This window comes from Electrophorus electricus, chromosome 14 (genome assembly GCF_013358815.1).
Source record: "Electrophorus electricus isolate fEleEle1 chromosome 14, fEleEle1.pri, whole genome shotgun sequence".
Taxonomy (NCBI): domain Eukaryota; kingdom Metazoa; phylum Chordata; class Actinopteri; order Gymnotiformes; family Gymnotidae; genus Electrophorus; species Electrophorus electricus.
This window is the reverse complement of record NC_049548.1, coordinates 295,746-318,978: the sequence shown is the minus strand read 5'-3', so window position 1 is coordinate 318,978 and position 23,233 is coordinate 295,746. Positions and strand designations below refer to the sequence as shown.

At 41.2% G+C, this 23,233-nt stretch overlaps 1 protein-coding gene across 4 annotated transcripts; it reads right to left on the bottom strand.

Annotated features, from left to right (window-relative positions):
• Nucleotides 1–202: 202 nt before the first annotated feature.
• ace (angiotensin I converting enzyme (peptidyl-dipeptidase A) 1) lies at nucleotides 203–14,781 on the bottom strand. Of its 4 annotated transcripts, none has more exons than XM_027021903.2 (25): nucleotides 13,765–14,781; nucleotides 11,576–11,743; nucleotides 11,142–11,229; nucleotides 10,023–10,166; nucleotides 9,701–9,892; nucleotides 9,489–9,586; nucleotides 9,065–9,237; nucleotides 8,659–8,882; nucleotides 8,421–8,565; nucleotides 8,093–8,191; nucleotides 7,839–7,961; nucleotides 7,469–7,680; nucleotides 7,216–7,352; nucleotides 6,971–7,129; nucleotides 6,704–6,791; nucleotides 5,950–6,093; nucleotides 5,449–5,640; nucleotides 4,659–4,756; nucleotides 4,342–4,514; nucleotides 3,831–4,054; nucleotides 3,394–3,538; nucleotides 3,216–3,314; nucleotides 2,941–3,063; nucleotides 2,462–2,649; nucleotides 203–749 (listed from the first exon to the last, which is right to left on the bottom strand). In XM_027021903.2, the coding sequence occupies exons 1-25, from the start codon at nucleotides 13,972–13,974 to the stop codon at nucleotides 547–549; spliced, it is 3,849 nt and encodes a 1,282-aa protein (XP_026877704.2). In that variant the 5' UTR covers nucleotides 13,975–14,781; the 3' UTR covers nucleotides 203–546. The 4 variants fall into 4 exon arrangements, with proteins under 4 accessions (XP_026877704.2, XP_026877702.2, XP_026877705.2 ...); XM_027021901.2 differs by having other exon boundaries at nucleotides 7,216–7,355; nucleotides 13,765–14,780; XM_027021904.2 differs by having other exon boundaries at nucleotides 203–746; nucleotides 13,765–14,779.
• Nucleotides 14,782–23,233: the final 8,452 nt, after the last annotated feature.

Sequence of the window (23,233 nt, the reverse complement as noted above, 5' to 3'; positions counted from 1 at the left end):
TAAATATATCAGTATGTACTGCATAGCATAGTATACTACACAAATGTTTTAAAAGCAGTCTGAAGTGTCTCGGACACTGTCAGTACATTTGAAGATTATTCTGGTCTATTGAAAATGATCTAAATGTAAGGGATCATTTTGAACACAGCATTTTAAATTATTACCAGATGATGCTTGAAATAAGAAACGTGATGCATAAACATGGAGGAATGGCCTTTTACCACAGAAATGGTAAGTCAAAAAATTGAATAGTCTTATTTTTTTCATCTATAAAGGATTTTGAAATAAAATCAATCTAAAAACACACACATAGTTTAGACTTTACAAACAAATAAGTGAAAACATTCTCTACCCAACTAAAATACAAGGTTCATATTTTTACAAATAAATTACAACAGTCATTCTTCATTGCATAGTCAAATAAATTTGACCAAAAATTATTAATAAATATACGACACATTAAAGCAAGGTGGACGTTTTTCTTTTTTTTTCAGAAATAACCACACAGGAATTTTAGCCTCCAGATGATATCTTCTTTGAAGGCTCCTATTTGAGCTCCACCTGGGAGCTAGACTTGTTTTGTAGATGCCTGGCTTTCCTGTATTTGTAGCCTATGAAGGCGGTGGAGAGGAGGAGAACGATTCCCAGCACCAGGAGAATCCACTGGCCAGCGGCAGCTCCGGCTTCATCCACACTCAGACCCAGGAAGTTCACTGTGCTGAGCTCCTCTACCACCTCCACACCACCTGCTGGACACAGTTGAGAGAGAAATGAGTGTAGACTACAGAAATGAGTGGAAACAAGTGGAGAAGCTACAGTACAAAAGGCTTTACTAAGGTGGAGGGGTGGTTGGGAGGGGTAGAGGGGTGGTTGAGGTATATCAAGTTTGGGGGTGATCACACAGAGGCCCATAGTGCAGGGGACTGCAGTGACTGAGCCCCCTATAATTCCTGTTAGAATGAACAGTGGTAGACTAATGAGCCTTTCCCTTTAAGAGAGGACAGAACTCTTGTGGTAGCAAACAGTTGCTTGAGTAGGCAGCATGGTTGGTTTGTGGTTTCCATTTGAACAATATCCTTGAAATATAAGAACTGGAGCTATTGTCTAGGGTGTACTCAGATGCAGTTATGTGGAGCAAGGACACTTATTATTCTTCCTGTTATATCCACAAATGACTGCAAAACGGCAGCAAGGCGCCAGCAAGTGAGTGCAAAATGAAAGGGGTTAATGGAGTTAAAAATAAATAAATAAATAAATAGAATTGTTTCTAACCACTTGTCCATAATCTACCCTCTAATTTTGGAAATGTATGTATTACACTAAAAGTAACAAATAAAACTTACCTGTGTATTTTCTTTTTTTCTACAGCAAACAGGTTTTAGGCAATAGGACACTAGATCAAGATATGCTTTTTACAGAAACCATTCTTCTTTTACAATCTTCTTTTAAAATTACTCTGGTTTGTGACTATTTTCCCTCAATTTGATTATGGTGATGGTGTTTACAGATTTATGGTGTCCTTAAGCTTACAAATGCCCCTTTTAGAACACACCACATTATTATCTTTACACACTCGTAATGTACAGACTCCACTGTACTTACAATCTCTGTTAAAGCCAGTATCTGTTAAACGCAACACTAGGTCTTCATATTCAACTGATAGTTGCAAAAACAAATCCTTCTTCTGGCTGCTCTTCATTTACATATGACTGGAATGCATTGTAAAAAAAACAAAAAAAAAACACTGAAATTGGAAACATTCATTTCAATTTCTTATTTTAAGAATTGCTTAAATTGCACTTTTATTTTATCTGTACCTGTTTCTTTGCTAACTACTTTTAAACCGTCGTGTGTGCTTTGCTAATTCCTAGTTCCTATTTTCTTTCCTTTTACTTCCCTCATGTGGCTCTTGCTGCTTGTCATGCCACCACTGTCATTAAGAACCACTGTTCTTAATGACTTGCCTGGATACAAAGATTAAATACATTTTAAAAAGAGTGCTGACTGGTTGGTGAGCTGATGCAAGAGAAGCAGAAAGTCCTGCCTCTCCAAAATGAAAAGTCAGTTGTGGTCAGTATAACTAATTTTGAATTGTAAGGAACATGAGGGTCCATTTGGGTTGAGTCCTTGCGTATTGCATGTAGTCTGTAACATATAAAGCAGTTGGGAGACTGGGCTCTGAGCCTTCGGTGAACTTTTATGGTTAAAACTTTAAATGAAACTAACCTGCTGCCGAATAAAGTAAAGGACAATCTAAAAGTCTGCAGTCCATGAATATTCTGGCAGAGTACCAGAGCAATTGGACCCCCTACTACCAATTCACTGGTTTTTGTCCTATCATCCAAAATAGATAATGGTGGCCACCTAAAGAAGGCTTATTATTTATTTTTTTGTCTAATTTACTACAACAGCCACATAAGTGTCATCAGGAAAGTTCAGTCTCCAGACAAAAGAGACTCACTTGTGGGTGGCATCCAGTCATAGTCTGGCCAGCCAAGGATGTCACCGTTCCTTTGGTTTTCCTTTTCCAGCCAGTGGGTGAGGGGCTGGAAGTACTCCATTAGAGGCTGCACAGACATGTTGGGCTGGCCAGTGATCATCATCATTGCCTCTGGCCAAGGCTTACTGAAGCCCAGCTTCATCACATCCCTACACAGATAGGGACACTAACATTAATAAAAAGAAAGCATTGTTTTTTGGGATACAGTGTCATTCACACTGACATCTGCTGACAGTAAACTGTGACTCTGTTTTTGTGCACCCATGCTAGAATATGCATATTCTTAATTATCATATGTGGATAATTAAGAATAAAAAGTATAAAAAGCTAAGATAGAGAAAAAAGATGATAAAATCTGCTAAATTTCCCTCTTTATCTATTACTTTCTTATTTATTTGTTTTATTTATTTATTGACCTATGCAGCAGATGGTGTACTGACCCCAAGAGTTGGCCTGCATTTCTGGACTGATAGATGTCACAGTTGTGAAGGGGACCAGTATGGCCAGCAGCTTCACACAGTGCTTTATGAAACTGGAACTGAATCACAAAGCTGACAAAGTACCTAATTCAGAAAAAAAACAACAACAATGGCTTCCTCAGATCAGCTCTCATATAAATGCTCCCTTCTGGCAAATTATTGGAGTTTTGCCTGGATGACAAATGAGAGACCATGCTACTTTTATTGTGTAGTTTTGAACTGTTTTAAATGTGTACCTGACATAGGGTACATTGGCAGGAATGTGGAACTTCGCCCCAGGATCAAAGTCCTCTTCCGTGCGAGGCACGGGTGGGCACAAACCCTGGTACTTCAGCCTGGAGGAAGAATTATATGTGGTTTTGTAGCAAGCCAGTTATAAAGTAGTAGATTGCTTACAGAACAGGCTTTTCTCACCTGAGGTTCCACCACTCTTTATTGTACTCTGTACTTGATATCCTACCATCAAACACCTTCCACCGCCACTGGTCCATCAGGTAGCCAAATGGCAGGAAAGCGATTTTATCCAGGGCAATGCTCATCAGAAAGTTAATGGTGCTCTCTGTGGGGTGAGTTACACCAGAATCAGTCATGTTGATCTTGCTATGCTGCATTTTGTTGTAACAGCAGCAGTGGTATAGGTTTTATGTCAACTTTGGGGGGGTGGGGGGGGTGGGGTCACTGCTCATACCACCCTACCTAACTAATGACCCGTCTTTTGTGTTAAATTAGACAAACACATGGCAGAGGGGGGATGCATGATGTGATATCAAAGTCCTAAAATCTGCACAAAGGCATTGTGATGAGACACATACTTATATTCAGCTGGGTTATTTAGCAACCAACCAACTTACCTGGGTTATCCTCCACCTTGTCTAGCAGGCCAATGGTGTGGAGGTGTTTGGGTGTGGACACCGACAAGGCCAGAACATCACCAATGGCCTCATGGAACCCAGGGTTGGCACCATCACGGAAAGAGATGGGCTGGTCCTTGTATTGCAGGAAGTACTGCACATGCCCCATCTCATGGTGCACAGTGATGAGGTCATCCATGTTCACCACCGTGCACTGCTTGATCCTAACAAGGCAAGAGGAAATTCAAAGCAATTGAGGTACTGAAAAGAAGAACTGTTGTTTAATTTATTGTTCTTTTTACTCGGCAGGGAAGAGTTTAGAGCCATTTTTGAGATTTGTTTAATATTGTAAATGCTTAAAGAAATGATCAACGTGTTTTGCTTTTTCATTGGCTGGGTCTCAAGGAACTCTAATGTCTTCTGAAACTGTTTGATTAAAAGTACTTTATTAGGTGTATTATTCTATAGTGAAACAAACATTTCCCTTTGATTTTGTTTCAATACCACATACCTGAAGTCTTTGCGGTTGTAAAAGTCCCAGGCAGAAGCATGGCACACCACTTCCCGGCCGCCTGTGGGTTTCTCCAGCATGGACTTATTCCAGAACTCGTTAGGCATGGGCTCCAGGCCCAGACTAGTGAAGAAGTGATCAGACTCTTCAAACATGCGATGAGCATCCCATTTCTGGGGGAAAGAAACCAAGTTGCCAATGACCTCAGTGTTACATATAACATTTCTACCATAGGATGATTGGTGGCAGTATTTTTATCACTAGACAGAAGAATCTAATTTCAGACTCCTTTTGAGAATAGTGATGTTTATAGTTACCTGGACTAACATGGCTTGGGTGACATCTACCTGTGTGGCATCAGGGTAGGGTATAACCAGGTCCATAATGCCAGACCAGGTCTGGGCCCACATGTTCCCTGAGAGTAGAATGCAAGAATAGAGTCAAAAAGGGGAAATGGGTCAGTGACTCAGTGCACTGGCACTGAGATCAAGATGAACTGCTGGGCTTGGAATTTGAAGCCCCTGCATCTTTAGTCATGTGGAAGTACACATGTGTCCACACACACTCACACACAGATATGTATTGAACATGTAGATGTATACACACGCACTCCAACACACACACACACACACACACACACACACACACACACACACGCTTGATGGTTTTGAAAGCACATTAAATCCTGCCATTTCCTATGCCATTGCCACAAACAGCAATGGAATATTAATGTGCTTTCTGGGGAAATATAAAAAAATATATATTCAAGCTTCACTCAGATTCACTCTGAAGGCTTAAAGTCCAAATGAAGAAATAGAAATTTGTTTGTACTCCACCAAATGATGGCTAATGCATGGGGAGCAAATTAAATAATGTATTTATTAACCTGATATGAATCCTTACAGCTTTTACGTATCAGCACATAGTTATTACTTTGGTCTGTTTGAATCGGCATAAATAATTTTGGGATGTCAAAAACAAACAAATGAAATTTGTGCATGGGCTTTTAAATAATTGGAATGATTAGAACATAAAGGCCAAATATTTCTCTCACAGTTGTCTGGTGTTCATAGTGTTGTTATATGTGCCTGACAGCTCTATTCTTACCTAGTAAATGTGCAGGAATTGGTCCTTGGAGGTTGATGTGATTGTGTCCATACTTTTTGAACAGGCCTCTGCGCACATAAGCATGGAGGTTGAGGTAGAGTGGCTGAAGGTCTTTCCATAATGCCTCCAGATCCTCCTCAAAGGTGGGTGTCTCATACAAAGAGCGCCAAAATGCCCCATTGTCAGAATGTCCTGTAGGTAGGGGAGTGATGAGTCAAGGGGAGCAAAGTGTTTGTGTTTAATGTGTACTAAAAGTGCTTAAGCATTATAACAAAATATGTGCACTTGACTGGTAAGTTAACTGGGGAGTAGTCCACATCATGACAATCTATTGCGTAGCCTATTGAATGGACTTCTGGTAAATCCAGATTTTCCTAGTTCTCCTACTTATCAAGTTCTCATGTTTGGAGCTTTACAACATTTCTTGTGGGACCTTTGCAGCTTTTCGTGCAGGACCTGTCCCCACAAAGGGAGCTTTAATCTTGAGAGGTCTTCCATTACCATTACTCTGTGCAGCTAAGTTGGCAAGCTCCACGTATCTCTTGTAGTTCTGGCGGAGCTGTCTTCCTGAAGCATTGCGCCAACCCTGCCAGGCAAATAGCAGCTCCTCATAGTCTCTGGACTCAGCCATGATCTTAGTCAGGTCTAAAAAGATAAAAAAGAGACCAAACTGTCAGAATGATGCAGACGAATGCTATGAGTGAATGGTATAAGACTGAACATATTTGGCTTTCACGTGCAAGGACATCAGTAGACTCATTGTAGAAAATATCAAACATCTGTTAGCTATTTGACCATTGTTGAGTTTTGGTTCCTCTCAAGGTTTCTTCATGCTCTAGGGAGCTTTCCCGTGCCACTTGGCTTGCTTATTGGGGGCTTGGACTCAGACATGTCTAAGTGCTTTGTGACAACATCTGTTGTAAAAAGCGCTATATAAATAAATTTGACTTGATTTGATTTATTTGGGGAAAGTGGAGATTCCCTGTGATGACTAGAACAGCTGCTGTTATGTAGTTTCTGCAAGACGTTTTGAGTATTTTGTAACCATCCTAAGCACAGGTATAAATCAATAACATTTTACATTGTAAAGATTTATTCTAAACACAGTGGAACCGATATGTTTTATAAGAGATGTTATGCCCTAAAAATGGTCAGAAAAAGACTTCTGGACAGCTGGGATATTTAGATTATACTTGACCTGCATTGTAAATATTGTTTATGCAAGCATATGTATATTGTATTGAAGTTAACTCACCTGGATCAAGAGGTAGACATGTACCATCCTTTTTGCAGACTTTAGCTATGCTGTAAGTGGTCTCCATAGAGGCCAACAAGTTGTTGTACTATGAGAGAAAAAAGACAGAATTGGTCAACCCCGCTGCCTGTCACTCAGTCCTATTGATATTCATATATCCCAAAAAACACCAACGTTTTTTCAAAAAGTCATTTAGAATCTCACACTATCTCACACTACAGGAGTGTTACTTCAATTTAATGAACTCTCTCTCTCTCATGCTCTCACCTCTTTCAGTTCAGCATCAGGGAGTGCAGCCCTCTCCAGGTCACTGAGTTTCTTTAGAATCCTCTTCACTGATTGGTCCTGGAAATCTGTGGTGTCATAATTGCGGGCTTGCAATCCATAGGTCTTTGTGTGTGTAGCCATCTCCAGGTTTTTCTCCAGCTGGTGATACAAATTGATCACATGTATAGAGGCAGAGAATGACTGGAGACAGAGGGACTATATATAGAAACGGACTTAAAGCTCACCATAATCTGCTTGTTTATTTCATTGATGTCAGTGTTATAGGCCCATGAGGCCTCAGTGTATGCATTCCAGACTCTCTCCGCTGTAGTGTTGTACTCAGCCAAGAACAGCTTTGCCTGTGTCTCATCTGTTATTTTGTCTGCTGGGAGTAAAGAACATCTGAATTTACTAAAAGTACAACTCAGCAACAGGAAGTGTCTAATGCTACTACTATGTCTTTAATAAACATTCTTTCCCTTTTGCACTCAGGCTTACCAATGTCTTCTGGATAGCCATCTGGGACAGGTGGCATCCAGTCAAAGTCAGGCCACCCCAGCGTTTCATTGGTCAGCTTGTTCTGTTCTGCTAACCAGGTGGTGATAGGCCCAAAGTACTGCATCAGAGCACTGGCGTCCATTTTGTTTGTGCCCAAAGCTTCCTGCAGCACCTCCGTCCAGGGCTTAGATGACCCAGCACTCATGACTTTTCTGTCAAACAGTCAAAGAAAACCCACATGAAAAAGTATTCTATGCCATACAAAAAGCAGAAGAAAAATACCACAGGTACACTTTGCCTTGTGAGCAAAGTAAAAATGGCAGCAAAGTGTCTGGTCTGTTTGGGCTACACTTGATTGTTTAGTACTTACTGTAATATGTTCCCAGCCTGGTTGGAATTGTAAATGTCACACTTGTACAGGGGCCCAGTGTGTCCGGCCTCCTGGCAAAGCTTCTGATGAAACTGAAACTGAAGGATGTAGCTCACAAAATACCTACAAGGCAATGAATGAGGCAGTGGAATCAAATGATACATGAAGACAGTAACCAAAAATACAGGGATTTGATATAATGCAGTCAGATATTAAAGACATTAATAAGTGGTGTCATTAGATTGTAATCTCACCTGATGTAGGGGGTATTTCCTGGGATGTGATATTTTGCCCCAGGGTCAAAGTGCTCTTCTGTCCGCCTGACTGGTGGACAGATACCTTGATATTTTGTCCTGTAAACCATAGTGTTTAAATTATTATTTAATTATATTCCTATAAGGAAATATAATTTGATCTCTACTATTTGCTAATTGGTAAACAAACATACTGATTTTCATTTTGTTATGTTGCTGCAGTGTGTGCAAGAAACAAATAGTAATAGGATGCAATCTCTGTGCTTTTCTTCCCTAATCAAGTTTCAAACAAAGGTACAGGCAGTTGTTGTAGACCTGAAAAACACACCTCAGGTACCACCACTCTGCATTGTAACGTTCAGGGGGCGTACGTCCACTGAACACACCCCAGCGCCACTGATCGATGAGATAACCAAAAGGAAGGAAGGCTATCTTCTCCAAAGCCATCTTCAACAGGTAGTTGAGGTCAGTCTCTAGAATGTCAATGCATTTTTCAATGAAATCAGTCCTTCTAACCACATCATAGACAATGATCAATTGAACACTGATTATATCTTTCTAGTTACCTTTGTCATCAACAAGTGTGTCCAGCAGGCCAATGGTCTTCAGGTGTTTTGGTGTAGAGACAGAAAGAGAGAGCACATCTCCAATGGCCTCATGAAAACCAGGATTGGCTCCACGTCTGAAGCTGACTGGCTTGTCTTTGTACTGCAGGTAATACTCCACATGGCCCATCTCATGGTGCACAGTGAACAGCTGCTCCATAGTCACTGTAGTGCACTGCTTAATCCTGTCACAGGCAATGATATCAGGATAGTTGCCACCAAAGTAACAAACTAGCTCACAGTCTTGAAAAATGTAAATAATACACATATGATTAGAATATCTATGAGGCAATACCTCTGAACATAAATATTCTCTTTGCTTCCTGGAAATCCCTCTGCATACCACAAGTAACCCCATATTTGTCACCTGAAGTCCTCACGGTTGTAGAAGTCCCAGGCAGAGGCATGGCAGACGACATCTCGGCCATCGTCAGGCTTCTCCAACATAGATCTGTTCCAGAAGTTGAAGGGCATCTTCTCCAGACCCAAGGATATGAAGAAGTCTTCAGCCACCTCAAACATGTAGGTTGCATTGTAGCCCTGTGAACACACATTTAATTAGTCATTCTCTAATATTCACTTCAATATTCACATAATTATCATGGAGGGCTGCAGGATGTCTGTTCTTCTAAAGGGCTTATTTCAAACTCTTAAACATGCTTGATTAAGCTAATTATGATTTCCTAAAGGGCATTAACCAGATTCATCAGATAAATTAAAGCTGAATGCTTCAGAAAGACCTTCAGGAGGGTTAATATCTACTGGAAGATCAGCAACCATCATTAGCTTACTTGTGCAACCATGTTTTGGGTCACATCCACATTGGGCTTATCAGGGAAAGGAATCATCATACTATAGATGTTGTTCCAGGTTTGTGACCACATGTTCCCTACAGAGGACCAACACACACAACTTACATCAGAACCTTTCTGTAAAGATCATCTGTGTTACACATAAGCTGTAGAGATACACATGATGAGCACTGCACAGAGCAGGAACTGACCAAGCAGATGGGCAGGGATGGGGCCTTTAAGGTTGATATACTTAGGGCCATAGAAGTCATAGAGCTTCCGGCGGACAAAGGCATGCAGGTTCAAGTAAAGAGGCTGCAGCTGTTTGAAGAGGTTCTCCAAATCCTTCTCAAAGGTCGGAGACTCGTACCACGAGCGCCAATAAGCACCAGTGTCTGGAAAACCTGCAAAGATCATGGAAACATAATGTTGCATTAGATTCTTCTACTTTATTCTTCTTCTTCCTCCCTTTGTCTTCCAATGAGTCTCTCAGAGCTTGTCATACTCTCTCTCCATAGAGAATAATATTCTCACCATCCATAGTTGAGGCTTTGTTGCTGAGCTGCACAAATTCAGGGTAGAGGGTCCTGAGTGGCACTCCAGAGTCATTGTGCCAGCCCTCCCAGGCATACAGTAACTTCTTGTAACTTCGGGAGTTAGCCATAATCTCAGTCAGCTCTGTGAATGCAAATAAAGCAATATTACATTAAAAACTGCAAAAGAAAGTAATAACAAAGCAGAGGCATTTTTTCAAGGAATGCCAAGAAACGTGAAAACTTGCAAATATTCTAAAAAGTGTCAAAAAATGAAACTACACTATTAGTTGATTCCAGTTGTATTTACACTGGAAGTCTTTACACAGTTGTGTTCTAAGTACAAAGGACAGGTCATTTTCATCATACCTTGTGAAGAAGTCCACTACACTGGTAACATGCAACATGACACAGTCCAGTGAGAAACAGTGTGTGTGTGTGTGTGTGTGTGTGTGTGTGTGTGTGTGTGTGTGTGTGTGTGTGTGCGTGTGTGTGTGTGTGTGTGTGTGTGTGTGTGTGTGTGTGTGTGAGCTGCAGTGGTTATGCTGTGCTCTTCTCTTTTGTGCACACATGACGATGCATGAATATTGAAGATATCACAGGGGAAAAAAAGAAGCTGGGAGATCATTTCATTAATAAATGTATGCTGAATAAATCAGACAAAATATTCTAACAATGTGACATTTTGAGTGCTTTAAGTGAAATGGATGGCCATTGCAAAATAGAATATTATCTGGAAAATAAACAAAGAGGTGAAAACTTTGGAAGGAAGCCTTCATCATAAGCATGGTTGTAGTGGGATGGAAGCCCATCATACATTTAGGACTGTCTAAACAAAGGAAATGCTGGCTTGTGTTGTTTGTCTTCCCCCACTTAGATGTTGTTAGGAAGCACATGTCAGGAATCCATTATCCCCTTTGTTGTTTCTTTCCTGCTTGGTTCGTGCATTTCTCCTGCGTCCGTTATGTGTGTAGTAAGTGATTTTGCATGTCGCCTAATTCTACTTTCTTGTTTGATTCTCAGAGACACAAGAAAGATAAGAAATCAAAAAAGAGCAAGAGGCATTGCATATTAGGTTAAAGGTTATCAGGTTTATGAAATGCTGTGGGTGTTTGCTTACCAGGTTCCAATAACCAGCACTCCTTTGGTTTGGGACACACTTTTGCTGTGGAGTAGATGTTATCCATCCGACTCAAAATGGCATTGTACTAAAAAAAAAAAAGAGTATGTTAATTGGTTTCTTTTCAACTACAGGACCATGCATAAGACACTTTTATATACAATATTGAATTAAATTGTGTTTGCGTGTGTGTGTGTGTGTGTGTGTGTGTGTGTGTGTGTGTGTGTGTGTGTGTGTGTGTATGTGTGCGCATGCGCACAGGCATGTGTAGTGTGTTATTCAAAACACTTAGCATTGTAGTATATAGCATTGATTTTAGTATATAGCATTGATTGTAGAATATAGTATTAATTGTTATACTAAACATCTTTAGTTTGTGTAATAAGCACAGGCCAAAGCTTCTCTCTAGTTTAGAAAGCAACATGCAGACCAACCCTCTCTCTCTCAGCTGTGGGGAGATTGGCAGGTCCCAGTACGTTGATCATGGAGATGAGTTTCTTCAGCTCTGGGTTAAAGGTGTCCATGAGGGTCTCATTAAAGGTCTCCTTGGCCTTCTTTCCCCAAGCTTCCACAAATGCTTGTTCCTCCATGGACGCCTGGACCTGTGCACATGTTCAACAATGGTATACAACTTACTACATATATAATGCATAAAATGCTACATACATAAAATTACTACATATGTAATGCATAAAAGAATGGAATATCTAACAGTGGATGGTATAAAATCAGATTAAATGGATTTGTACATCACTTTTTCAAATCAGATATTGTCAGAAAGTAGCTTTACCGAGATCCCTGCCCAGTCCGTAAATAAGCAAGGGTGACAGTGGAAGAGAAAGACTCTCTGATATGGAATGAGGACTCCAAGGTGTATTTAAGAACATCTCTGTTTTGGACTCTACTTGTCTCTGAAATGACTTGTCTCTGAAAGGGTGGAGGTCAGTGTTCAACCACGTAAATTAAGAAACTGAATTAAATGGACCTGATTTGGTTGGTGCCCGTTTTACACCCCATTGCACCTCTCCATGACCTACCATGTCAAATTTTTGAATCTCTGTGTCTCTCTCTCCCCCTGTCCCTCCTTTATTTTTAGAGGATAATTAAAAGTCTTGTTGACTAAAGCAAGCTGTGCAGTTTAATCTGATGCACTGGTTGGCCCTGTTCACACCGCTCATTCTGGAGATGACATTATGACCACTTTGCTTCACTGTTGACCTTCAAGTGTATGCAGCATGGGTGTGCATCAGTTTTGTTTATTTTCATGTCCCTTGCCCTCCCTTATCTTGCCCATCTGATCAGCACCTGCTAGATCGGTTGATGACACACTGAACAAGATAAACCATTTCAGCCCAATTCCCCTTAAAAGCTTTACTATGGCTTTAGTGACAACCTCTCTGTGCATTTACATATGCTACTTCAATTCGTAGACCGCAAAAATTAACCTCAGTGCACAGACCGAGTAGCTGGCTATCTGTGGAATGTGAGTGCTGGTTGTTACTGCTTCCATAAGCCAGCAACCCAGCATGGATCCCAGTTGGCTTTGGTCAGGGACACACCCCTCTGCCAGGCCTATCCAATACAGCCACCCCGGTACAGAGGCACTTTGATCGCGTCGTTTGATGTGCCTGGAACAACAGATGTCACACCAGGGAAGCCGCACATCTCGGCCGGGTCTGGTCTGCTTGAATTCTGCTCTCAGGCCTAGTCCTGAAGAAGTGCTCGGGTGTGTCAGGTCAACCTCAAGGACAACCGACTAAGATCAGATTGAGGTCACACCTGTTGGGCATAGCATGGTTGGGTGTGGCAAGGCTGGGCATGGTGAGGCTGGGCGTAGCGCAGCTAAGCTAGTGCTGCGCAATACTGTTAGGACAGCTGTCTGGTACAGAAAGGCTCCATGAAGAGATACCTGGTGTGTCTGGGTGTGTGTAGGGGTGAGTAGTAGTTCGGTAAGGCTAGCCCAGCATCTGTCCTCTCTCTATGATCTAGAACATTCTAGAACTATAGGAGATGTACATTGGCATTCTTATACTGGATAGTGGCAATCATTACAGCTAAGCATTACTTTGCCAAACAGACTGACAGTCACTGACTGTCCCTGCTATCAGAGCATGACAACACTGCAAACTGAGTTGCTTCTGCAATTTATTTTGTGAAACATATACAAAACAGATGTCTAGACTGGTCTAAGTTCCATTACTCTCTTCTTAACATGTTTAAAAAGACACTGGCTGTTTTCATTCCTTAAAAGCTATTCACAAGCTCAGGGTCCTTCAAAACATGTCACATCATTTTAGTGATAAGAACTGCAGTCACTTGCAGAGGAGACATGAATATGTGTAATTTCATGGCTAGCAATTGCATCATGTTGGTTTTGAAAGCCAGAATGGAACATTATCATAGCAGGGGCTGTGACAAAGAGGGCATTTTCTATAAAAAGGGGGCATGTTCCATAAAAGAGGGCATTTTCCATAAAACCTCTAAGGCTCAGGATCTGCCCACAAAGCCCAAAATGTCCGACACCTTTCATTCCTTGAACAGTATGCACATTTGTGTTAGCTTTCCCGTGGATTACAAAAATGACTACATCCACAATACGTTTGGGTCACACGGCGGGCCGTACCTGTTGCTGGGAGTTGTAGTCCGTCAGGTTGGTGTTGTACGTCCAGCTGGCTTCTGTGCTGAAGTACATAACTTGCTCTGCAGTACTGTTGTAGTCATCCACAAACTGCCTGGCCCCCCTTTCTGTTTCAGGGTAAGTCCCAGGCTCCCATTCAGGTCTTAGAGCCATGCTGACTCCGAACAGAGCCAGCAGTAACATGCCCAAGTACATTGTGGGTGTCTGACCACAGAACAGAAGAGTTAGAAAAGTGCAAAGAAATTCCAAAGAAGAGGGCAAGGTGATAATAAACCTTTACTGCAGAGTGCTCCACAGAATTGCGTCTCAAACAGTAGGTGGACACGCCACTGGAGACTCCTGTGCAGTGCTTCTTTCTCTCTCTCTCTCTCTGACTCCTCACTTTCTTTTTCTCTCACCCCCTTTCTCTCCCTCTTTCCCCCTTGCTCCCCGCCTGGCTGTCTGTCACTCAGGCTTGCAATCCTCACAGTCGGCGCCTTTTAAGTGCCGTTTAACCCAGCCCACACTCTCTACCCGCCTTCCCCTCACAAATCCCCAATGTGTGCAGCCAACACTGTTTCTCCCTCCTTCTCTCCCTTCCTCTTTCTCCTCACTGTCCACTTGTTTGGTAGATCCCTTCACTTCTTTCTGGCTATGTCTGTGTCTACCTGTCTGCCCTTCCTCGCAATTCCTGTTAGGAGGCAACTGGGCAGTAAATATGGTAACAGGCAAGGCTCGGATGCCTGAAAAGCTTCGCCACTGCTGCTGCTGCCTCTGGTGCGTTCACTCCAGCTGTCAAAGATGGTAATGATGCCGTAGGCAAAGGATGAGCTATGCACATCCTCGCTGCTGTCAAGCTCTTGATCTTTAATCACTGCACTCAGAATCTGTCAAGGAGCTCATTCTCTCACAGCTTAGGGTGGAGAGACCGAGAACAAGTGAGAGAGAATCAGAGAAACAGAAAGGAGCAGTTCCTGGGAAAATCTGAAACGTAAGAGTGGTGAGGATGAGAGTGGGAGGAGGGCTTGATGTGATTTCTGGGGCAATCTGTCTCCCATGAGCCATTTGGGGAGAGCATGCACAGCTGTCCCCACAACTGAAGGACCAGAAGACTCGAGTGATCTCCCCAAGCACAGTGCCTCATTTGTTTCACTCATACCTAGGAGAAATACCTACAGAAACTAATTAATTAATGAGCTTTGAAGGTCTCACTGAACAAAGACAGTGTATTTGGTGATGGTCCAAAAGTTTCCTGAGGATTTAATAGTCCGTGTCCTAAGTAAGAGGATTCCTTACTGTTACACCAACCTAGCCAGAAAAACAAAAGCAGACTGATCTTCATCTGACCTCTGGAAATACCCAGTTCCATTCCAATTTAAATCCTTACTTTGTTAGTGCATTATTGCTGATATGATAAAGATTATTCCCTGCTGTTCTTCATTTATTGTTAATAATAAATTCATAATATTTTTGCATCAAAGTGCAGAGATAATAGTCTAGTCAGGGTTTAAAAAGGCATTTTAAAAAGAGGATCCTTATAATAGTGTCATTTACTGTCATTTAGACTTCTTTGTGTCCAAAAATCTCCCTGTCATTTCTCCCAAGAGGCCTTTGCAAAGTAATAAGCATTACTTGATCCTGCTGTCAGCTATAGGAAACTGTCCAGCTCATCTACAATCCATTTATATTTAATAATTTGGTGGACACTTTTATCCAAATGGACTTCACTATATCTCTGAGCAACAGAATGGGGTGGTCTCATGGGCCATGGAGAGGATGTAAACAAAGGTTAAGAGTACAGAATTATAGAGGACAATGGAATTGCACAGATGTGAATGTAACTGTAATGGGGTGCACTGGAGCATAACAACATAGAAATGGAATTTAATGAAACACAGATGGCACCAATGAAAAACGCAATGGGATCCTAGACAATTTCTTCCCACCGCTGGGAAATCCTGGGAAGAGAGAATGCATTACACAATCACAACGGCCATGCCAAAACAAGCTCCCTCTTCCTGCATATGACGGACAAACAGATGATTGTTGAAGTGGGTGTTTCATAAATGCAGAATTCATGCTGCATAGCTGAACTGGCCACTTGATTTCTGAGAGCTCACGCCTAATGTCATCCCTGTGGAGTTTATTTGAGTTGTTTGTTTATTTGTGTTTGTTTTATGGGAGAACCTATAGAGGCTCATCTTGCATTGTGACCATGTCCAAGGTCATTCATTAGGCAAGCATTATAAACTGGATTTTACCACCTAAAATCAGCGCTCAATACAGTATGACCTTCAAGCTTTCCATTTTGTTTAACACAAAATGTAATATAGTCCCTGTGGGTATTTCAACTATGTGTATAGTAATACCAAGTGTCTATGCCAAGAAAGACAGGCTGTCAGGAATGAGAGAAACATAAACTTAGAGTCCACTGTCTCTTCTCTCTTCACACGTACTTATATATACATTTGCGAATGTTTAAGAAAATTGCTTGCCTTGAGTTATGTGTTGCCTTAGTTTAATATGTGTTAGTTTGCTACAAAGCTATATCAGGAGTTTGAATTGTGCTGCACACCTTGATAGTGTAATTTCTCTACTGTCCTTTCAACAAACTACAAACCACCTTCATCTCTGCACTATAAGGGTTTGTTATTGTCTGCTCTGCAGTAAAGCCAAATATCTAGATTGTTCTGTGGACTGTTGGACTGTATCCTACTTTACCTTGGTTCATTGTGCGATATCAAAAAAAAAAAAAAAAGATGATGATTCTTCCCACTGCAACAAATGTTAAACAAACTGCACAGCCTAAATAAAATTCTTATTTCTTTTTCAGCCTTAACCAACATAATGCATTTGAGTTTAAAGAAAATTAGTGTGGAATCTCTTTTACATATCTAAAAATAGCCTAAGATCCAACATCAAGTCAAACATCCAAGGTGCTGGCACAAATAAAAGGTCACAAATATCACAACAATTATCTAAATAATCTCCATACTGAACAGGTCATAAAGTGCTCTCAACCTGCTGACAAAAAGCAGTTTCCTGACCATTGCCCTCTCATGCATTCGTGGATCATTATTTTTCCATGTCAAAGGCATGTTATCAAGCTTAAGCTTGTGCTGTTAATTCCTTGAACTGTAGCTGATAGCACATAGCTGATATCTGAAGCACTTTACAACATTTTCTGTTATTGGCTAAACCCTTTCCTATGCCTGAAAGAAGCTGTATGTAAAGATGAAAAACGATCGTTTAGCTTTACTGGGCTTTCTCAAGCCAGCAAAATCTATACATAATGTTTACACTCTGTTGGGTTCCAGTTCCTCTTGGGTTCCAGTGAATGATGAGCATCCTGTGAGTATGTAAGTCAGGCTGCAGTACTTCCTCTGGAAGTTCCCTTTATTTTTTGTTCATAGAAAAAGAAAACTATTCTTCCATTAGCAATCTATTAGGAGCACTGAAGCTTCTTCTTACAACTCCCAGAACAAATAGTTTCATTGTGACTTTAAATACAAACTCCCTGTGTAAGAAGAGGTGAAGAAGAGGTGAAGTAATTCATATGATTACTGACAAATATCATTATGTCAGGAAGAATAACTTTGAAATCATTATTCCAAACCAATCAATCCATTTTCCTTTCTAGTATGCATGATCATTCCGTAATTGAGCTTGCAGGGCTTGTAATGAGAACAACATTAAAAGCTTATAACTTTTTGCATCACTGAATTTACTAAATGTGTATGTTTTCGGTGCCTTGGGGATGTCCCATAGTCAATGTCACCTGGGAACATGAGATGAATGAACCTTTGTACTGATACTTGCAGACTTACTCTTTCTCTCTCTCTCTCTCTCTCTCTCTCTCTCTCTCTCTCTCTTTCACAAACACACACACACATACACACTTACACACACACACACACACACACACACACACACACACACAGAAAATCCTGTCTCCCACTTGAAATTGCTTCAGCTGGGTAATTTAATTCACAAACTGTAATGAAACTCTGTGAAGTGTGGCAGAGTTCTGATTGCCCTCAGCATCCAATGTCCACAGATAAGGCAGGACGTGGCCTTGGGTCTGCACACCCCCACAAATGGGAAAAGGAGGTGTTGAGAAGAGGTGTGGAGAAGGAAATACTCTGTGGCATCTGACAGGCTCTTATTGTTATAAAGTTAGCTTTTTAACTGCTTTGATTAATTGAAACTTTTCATATGATGGTCTGTTTCTGGTCATTCAACAACAATAACTGTTATATTACCTTATTCATTTTTGATGTATTTTAATTATTATTGGCACCACAAAAGAAAAAGCAAGGAACACATATGTAAGAGTGGATCACTAAATAGGTTTACCTTCTTTTCTATTCCAGTTTTTTTCCTTAAGAATAGTGGCATGGGATCATAGGAAAAAAATAGCAGTAAATCATAAATGTCCAAACAGGTTAGGCTATGCAGTAGGTCAGGCATGGGATGCCATCTTAATGAGAGGGTTTGGCTAGATTTGTCTCCACACTTAAACATTATAAGAGAGTAGCTAGCAACACTTTAATGGCTGAAAGACTGTAGAGCTTAACCCAGGTACATTCTGCACACTGTGCCTAAAACATCTCAAAAGCAGGCGTTCAACTCAAGCAAAAATAAGTGTTTGTTCATGCAAAGTACAATCTGCAAATACAGTAGGTACATTTACTAGAAAAGGTTATACGTGTTAATGCACATTTCCTGACTACCCTTAAAATCATGACTTTAATAGTTAATTACTATGACTCAGCAGGTCTATGGCCCTGCCTTTTGGCCTTGGTTAGTCATAACATACTGTTTACTATATCTGGCCATGTCATTAAAGACAATGAATTAGTTATGCTGACTTTTGAAAAAATGCCTGTGCTGTTTGAACAAATTAAGACTTCCCAAAAGTACAGGATGGCATCACTGTGACATATGGACATCGCACATAATTATATTTACCTTTGTTTGCTATGATCTTACAATTATTTCCTCAAACACTCCTCTACCACAGGACAGACCACACTTGCAGGAGTCCAGGGATAAAGTGGTTTTTGACAGATGTCCTGGAAGGACATTAAATGAGTGGAAAACTGTTATATAGAATCATAGAATATTCTGTCTGGAGAACCAGCTTGGCCCAGTGGGTTGTTCCATGCAGTAATGCCACAGGAAACACCCTGATTCACACGTGCCTGGGGTTGGAGGCCCAATGTTAAACTCACCACAACTACCAGGATGTCAAAAACCACCTTCCAAACCCTCAATCAGAAAATTTCTTGGGTCATGCCATAATAACAAAACGCCTAACCCTAACCCTTAGATATTGCACAAATAGTAGAAGAAGACAAATGTTTTCTTTTTCATACTGGGCCACTAATACTTCTCTAATAGTACTTGCAGAGATCTCATTGACCCCATTACTCAGGTACAAGGGACCAGGGAATCAGGTACACAGGAGCACAGAATCAGGGTAGTGGACAAGGTGAGAGAAAGAATCATGGAAACCCTTTGTGGCTACCTCCTCCTTTCAGACTTGGGAGAGAGCTTCCTAATTTACGTTATATTTATGGCATTTAGCAGTAAATGTAAATGTAATGTACATTACTAAAACAAGGGTGATATGTGACAAAAACTAAAATCAGGAGAAGAATAGGGCTGACCTGGCTTGGTGTGAGGTTAGTCTCTTCGATGTTTTGCTGTACTCCAGGTTTTAATGACTGATGATAACCAGGAAAGGATCGGCGAGCTGTCTATCCACTGTTTCCACTTTTCTATGCGTTCACTTCCTGGATTCCAGTATTGTAGTTTCACTCAGCAGGGGATAACTTCCTTGAGAAATACTTGCAAGAAAACCATTTATCTCTGCAAACGAATGGCTGCAACTCCTTCCACAGCATCTACATCCACTATAAATTGCTTGGGTGGGTCAGGGTGCTTGAGAATAGGGGCAGCAGTGAACTTCTCCTTAGGGTAGAAAAGGCCTCCCTGGCCTCCAGGTGCCTCAGTGGCGCTAAACCCACGTATCCTGTAGAAACTGGAGAAGCCAAGCATTATGTGATAAGCATAACACATTGATAAGCAGAATTGCGAACTCCTAAAGGAGAGGGGGGTTTTCTGGCTTCGGCTTTGAGCCCGTGCTCAGTTCTCTGTGATTTGTAGCTCATGACTTGTATGTTGTTTAGCTCATATACTTCGGTGCTTTGTGCTTGCGGCTTGTTTGACTTTGGCTTTGTATTAAACATTCGGTTTTTGGATAGCATTTTGGTTTCATCAGCTGTGTAAATAGTCATGAATGTTGCTGATTGAGAACAGTTTACAAAGTGCACGCATCTACATTTTGCATCACATTTGTCTAGAGACATCAGGTTAGTGGGTGGGTGCTGACCCTTCTACTTTTGTTTATCTTAGACTAGTGTAGTGAGGCAGTGTTGTATTTTCTCACACTAGAATAGATTCGAGGTTATAATACAGAATAGTTTAGAATGTTTTGTTTCTCTCTTTGCTTGGGCTCTGCAAATCACATCTACATCTACAAATTGCATCTACCTTGCTGCCATCCATCTCTGATCCAATTGTGGCAATGACATATCCCAAGAAGAGGACTGTGACTTGATGAAACAAGCATTTCTCAGCTTTAGCATGTAGATTATTCTGAGGCATGCATAGTAGAACAGACTTGATGTGTGCAACATGTTTATTAACAGAGGGGGAATATATTGTAAATCTGTTGAACTGTTGAATTAATGAATTCATCATTAATGAATGATTGGAATACTGAAGGGGCAATAGAAAGGCCATATGGCATAACTAAATACTCAAAGTGACTACATGTGGTAGAAAAGGCGATCTTCCACTCACCCCACCCTCAGGTGCGGTTCATATTATCTAGTTGTCACACCATCAGTCACACCCTCCATGACACCTACTCAGAAACTACAGCATTCTGAGTTACTGGTCTTCTAGAACACCTGACTGCCTGTGTTATGACATATGCCTGGGCTACAGGTGCTGTTCATTAAGGATTCCCTTTTATGCTGAGCAGCACCCAATTCAGTATAAAGGTTTTTTTTGCTCCTACAGTTACTGAGCTATTGATGGAAACTGTCTTTGTCTTTTGCAGGCTATTTTTGATCCTTTGCTTCCCTTTTTTGACATTTGGTTTTCACCTACTCCCTACGTTCCAGGTTGACCTCTGGGCTGGACTTTTACTACTTTTACTACTTTTACTATTAATCCCCAATGCAATCCATCATCACTGTGGTGGCCTTGGGCTTGCTGAATACATCGCAGACTTCTAAGATATTTAAAAGAATTGAGGGGAAGTGGGAGGGCTATCAACGGAAGTTGAGTGGCAGGGTACTGTCATGTGGATGGATAGGCTATATCAATATAAAGGCTATATTTTTCCTAGAGGACCATGATATAAAGGTGTTGTACTGTGCTAACCAGAAAAGGTCTAGAGTGAGACTGGGATCCACTGAAAAATGATGAATTCCAAAGGGCTGGAAGAATGCATGATGGAGCCCTTTCTCACTGGCTCACAGTCCAGAGCATAAATGTTCAAAGGTTCAGAGGGACAGCAGGAAAATGCAGCTCAAGGTCTAAATCCTCATCAAGAAAATTACTGGCTGTTGCAAAATCTAATAGCTCTGTAGAGGAAAATAGATGTAGATGTAGATAGTAGATGCAAAAAAATAATGTGAAGTGACATAGTCATTCTTGGGGAGACAGGCTTGTATGTGCCAGTTGCATGGGCCACGGTGCTGGCTCTGCTGACTTGGTGGCAGGAACTTAGCCTTTCTTCCTCATTCTCAATTCTCACCAACATGTAACAACAAGCCATCTCTATTTCTATGTCCTCCTGAGCCCTCACCAAATCTCTGAACTATAAATGGTGAGAAGAGCTAGATCGTTCCATCCTTGGTGCAGCCAAGGTGCAGAATTCAGTGTCATAGTCTGATTGTCACAGAACTCTTGCCTCCCGCGAGTTACAGGGTTTCGCCTGCCACGTGACTTGGGAGGATATGTTTGTGGCCACACCTGCACACACCTGTACCTCATCTTGTTTGTGCATTTAACCCCTTGTTAGTGTGTGCAGTATCGTTGGTCATTGTTGGTGTAGCGTGTTGATGTCAAGATTAGTCTCATTATTGTTAGACGTATTTGTGTTCATGTTCATCATTCGTGTTATATGTGAGTGCCGTTATGTTGTATGTAATAAATGTTCGTCCATGTCAATTGTGTCTGTTCATCCTGCTCCATGCCCTTCAGCACTTGGACCACCACGTTACACTGATGCTGTACAATTACTCTGTACTAAAGACAATAGTCTCTCACTATCCTCTGTATCCTCAGGAGAGTGACCAAACAGCCTTAAAAAGAAATAAAATAGCCTATTTTAGAGCCCACATAAAAAGCAAAATTATGGTTGCTACATTTCTCTCATTAGTAGTAGCAGATGATAAACAGTGGTTGCACTAGAAGGAGCACTGAAGCAGGAAGCCCTTACATTTAAATGAGGTACCATCATACTTCTCTGGTAAGGTGATCCTCTCTTCTGAGACTGAAGAAACAGGCATTGGTACTGGAGATGAAAGCCAAGAAATGGACAAGGCAGGGGGGTTATAAACCAGGTATAGTAGAAAGTTGAGCAGACATCCTCTGAAGAAGACAGACTACCTTTAACATGGTGGTACTAAACTCCTCTAGTTGATGGTAGTGATCGCCTTGGATGTTCCCTGCTTGGATACTGCAGCAGCAGTTTTCCAAGTAGTTGTTGGAGATGTCAGCATTGTTGCTGTCTGCTGTATCCATAGTTGGTGAAGTCTTATGTCACAGATGACTGGTAGACAGGCTACAACTGCAAACAGTCTGTTAATGAAAGGGATAGGCTCATTGTGAGAGGCAGGCAGACATTTGAGCAATCGACAAACAGTAATCCAAGGGTAAACACAAGCAAAACACAAAAACACAGAAAAGAAAGATAAGACACAGGAAAAACAATCAACATGCAAGTGAAAACCTACAATATTCTCAAAAATACTTTGGTCCTGTGGCTGGTGATCAAAAAGACAGTGATGATGAACAATGAGAGTGGGAATAGCCAGGGCAGGGAGTGTGACACCCTCCTCCTGCCGAAGAAAGCCTATATAGTTGTAGGGTGGGTTTCTCTATTTTCTCATTTATTCCAACTAACAGCACCACAAGCTGAAATTACCACTGTGGCTGGCACATAGATGCTCTCACCGCCCTCCAGAATCTACCCAGCAAAATAACCTCCAACCATACAGCTGCCCTGTGTGAGATGTCACAAGGTGAGCAAATAAAATGCCACACTTAATTCAGTATCACATGTATCTTCTGTTTCTATCAATCTAAAGGAAGTATTTGTGTTTCATTAACTAGCAGAAGGTTCTCACTTCTTCATATGAGTGCAAAAACTTGACTTATGAAACAATTTAGG

Coding starts and splice junctions, on each gene's coding strand:
- ace (XM_027021901.2), bottom strand. CDS start 13,974: ATGTACTTGGGCATGTTACTGCTGGCTCTGTTCGGAGTCAGCATGGCT. Junction 11,744..13,764: donor ACTACAACTCCCAGCAACAG/GTACGGCCCGCC, acceptor ACATGTGCACAG/GTCCAGGCGTCCATGGAGGA. Junction 9,238..9,488: donor CCCAAAACATGGTTGCACAA/GTAAGCTAATGA, acceptor GTGTGTTCACAG/GGCTACAATGCAACCTACAT.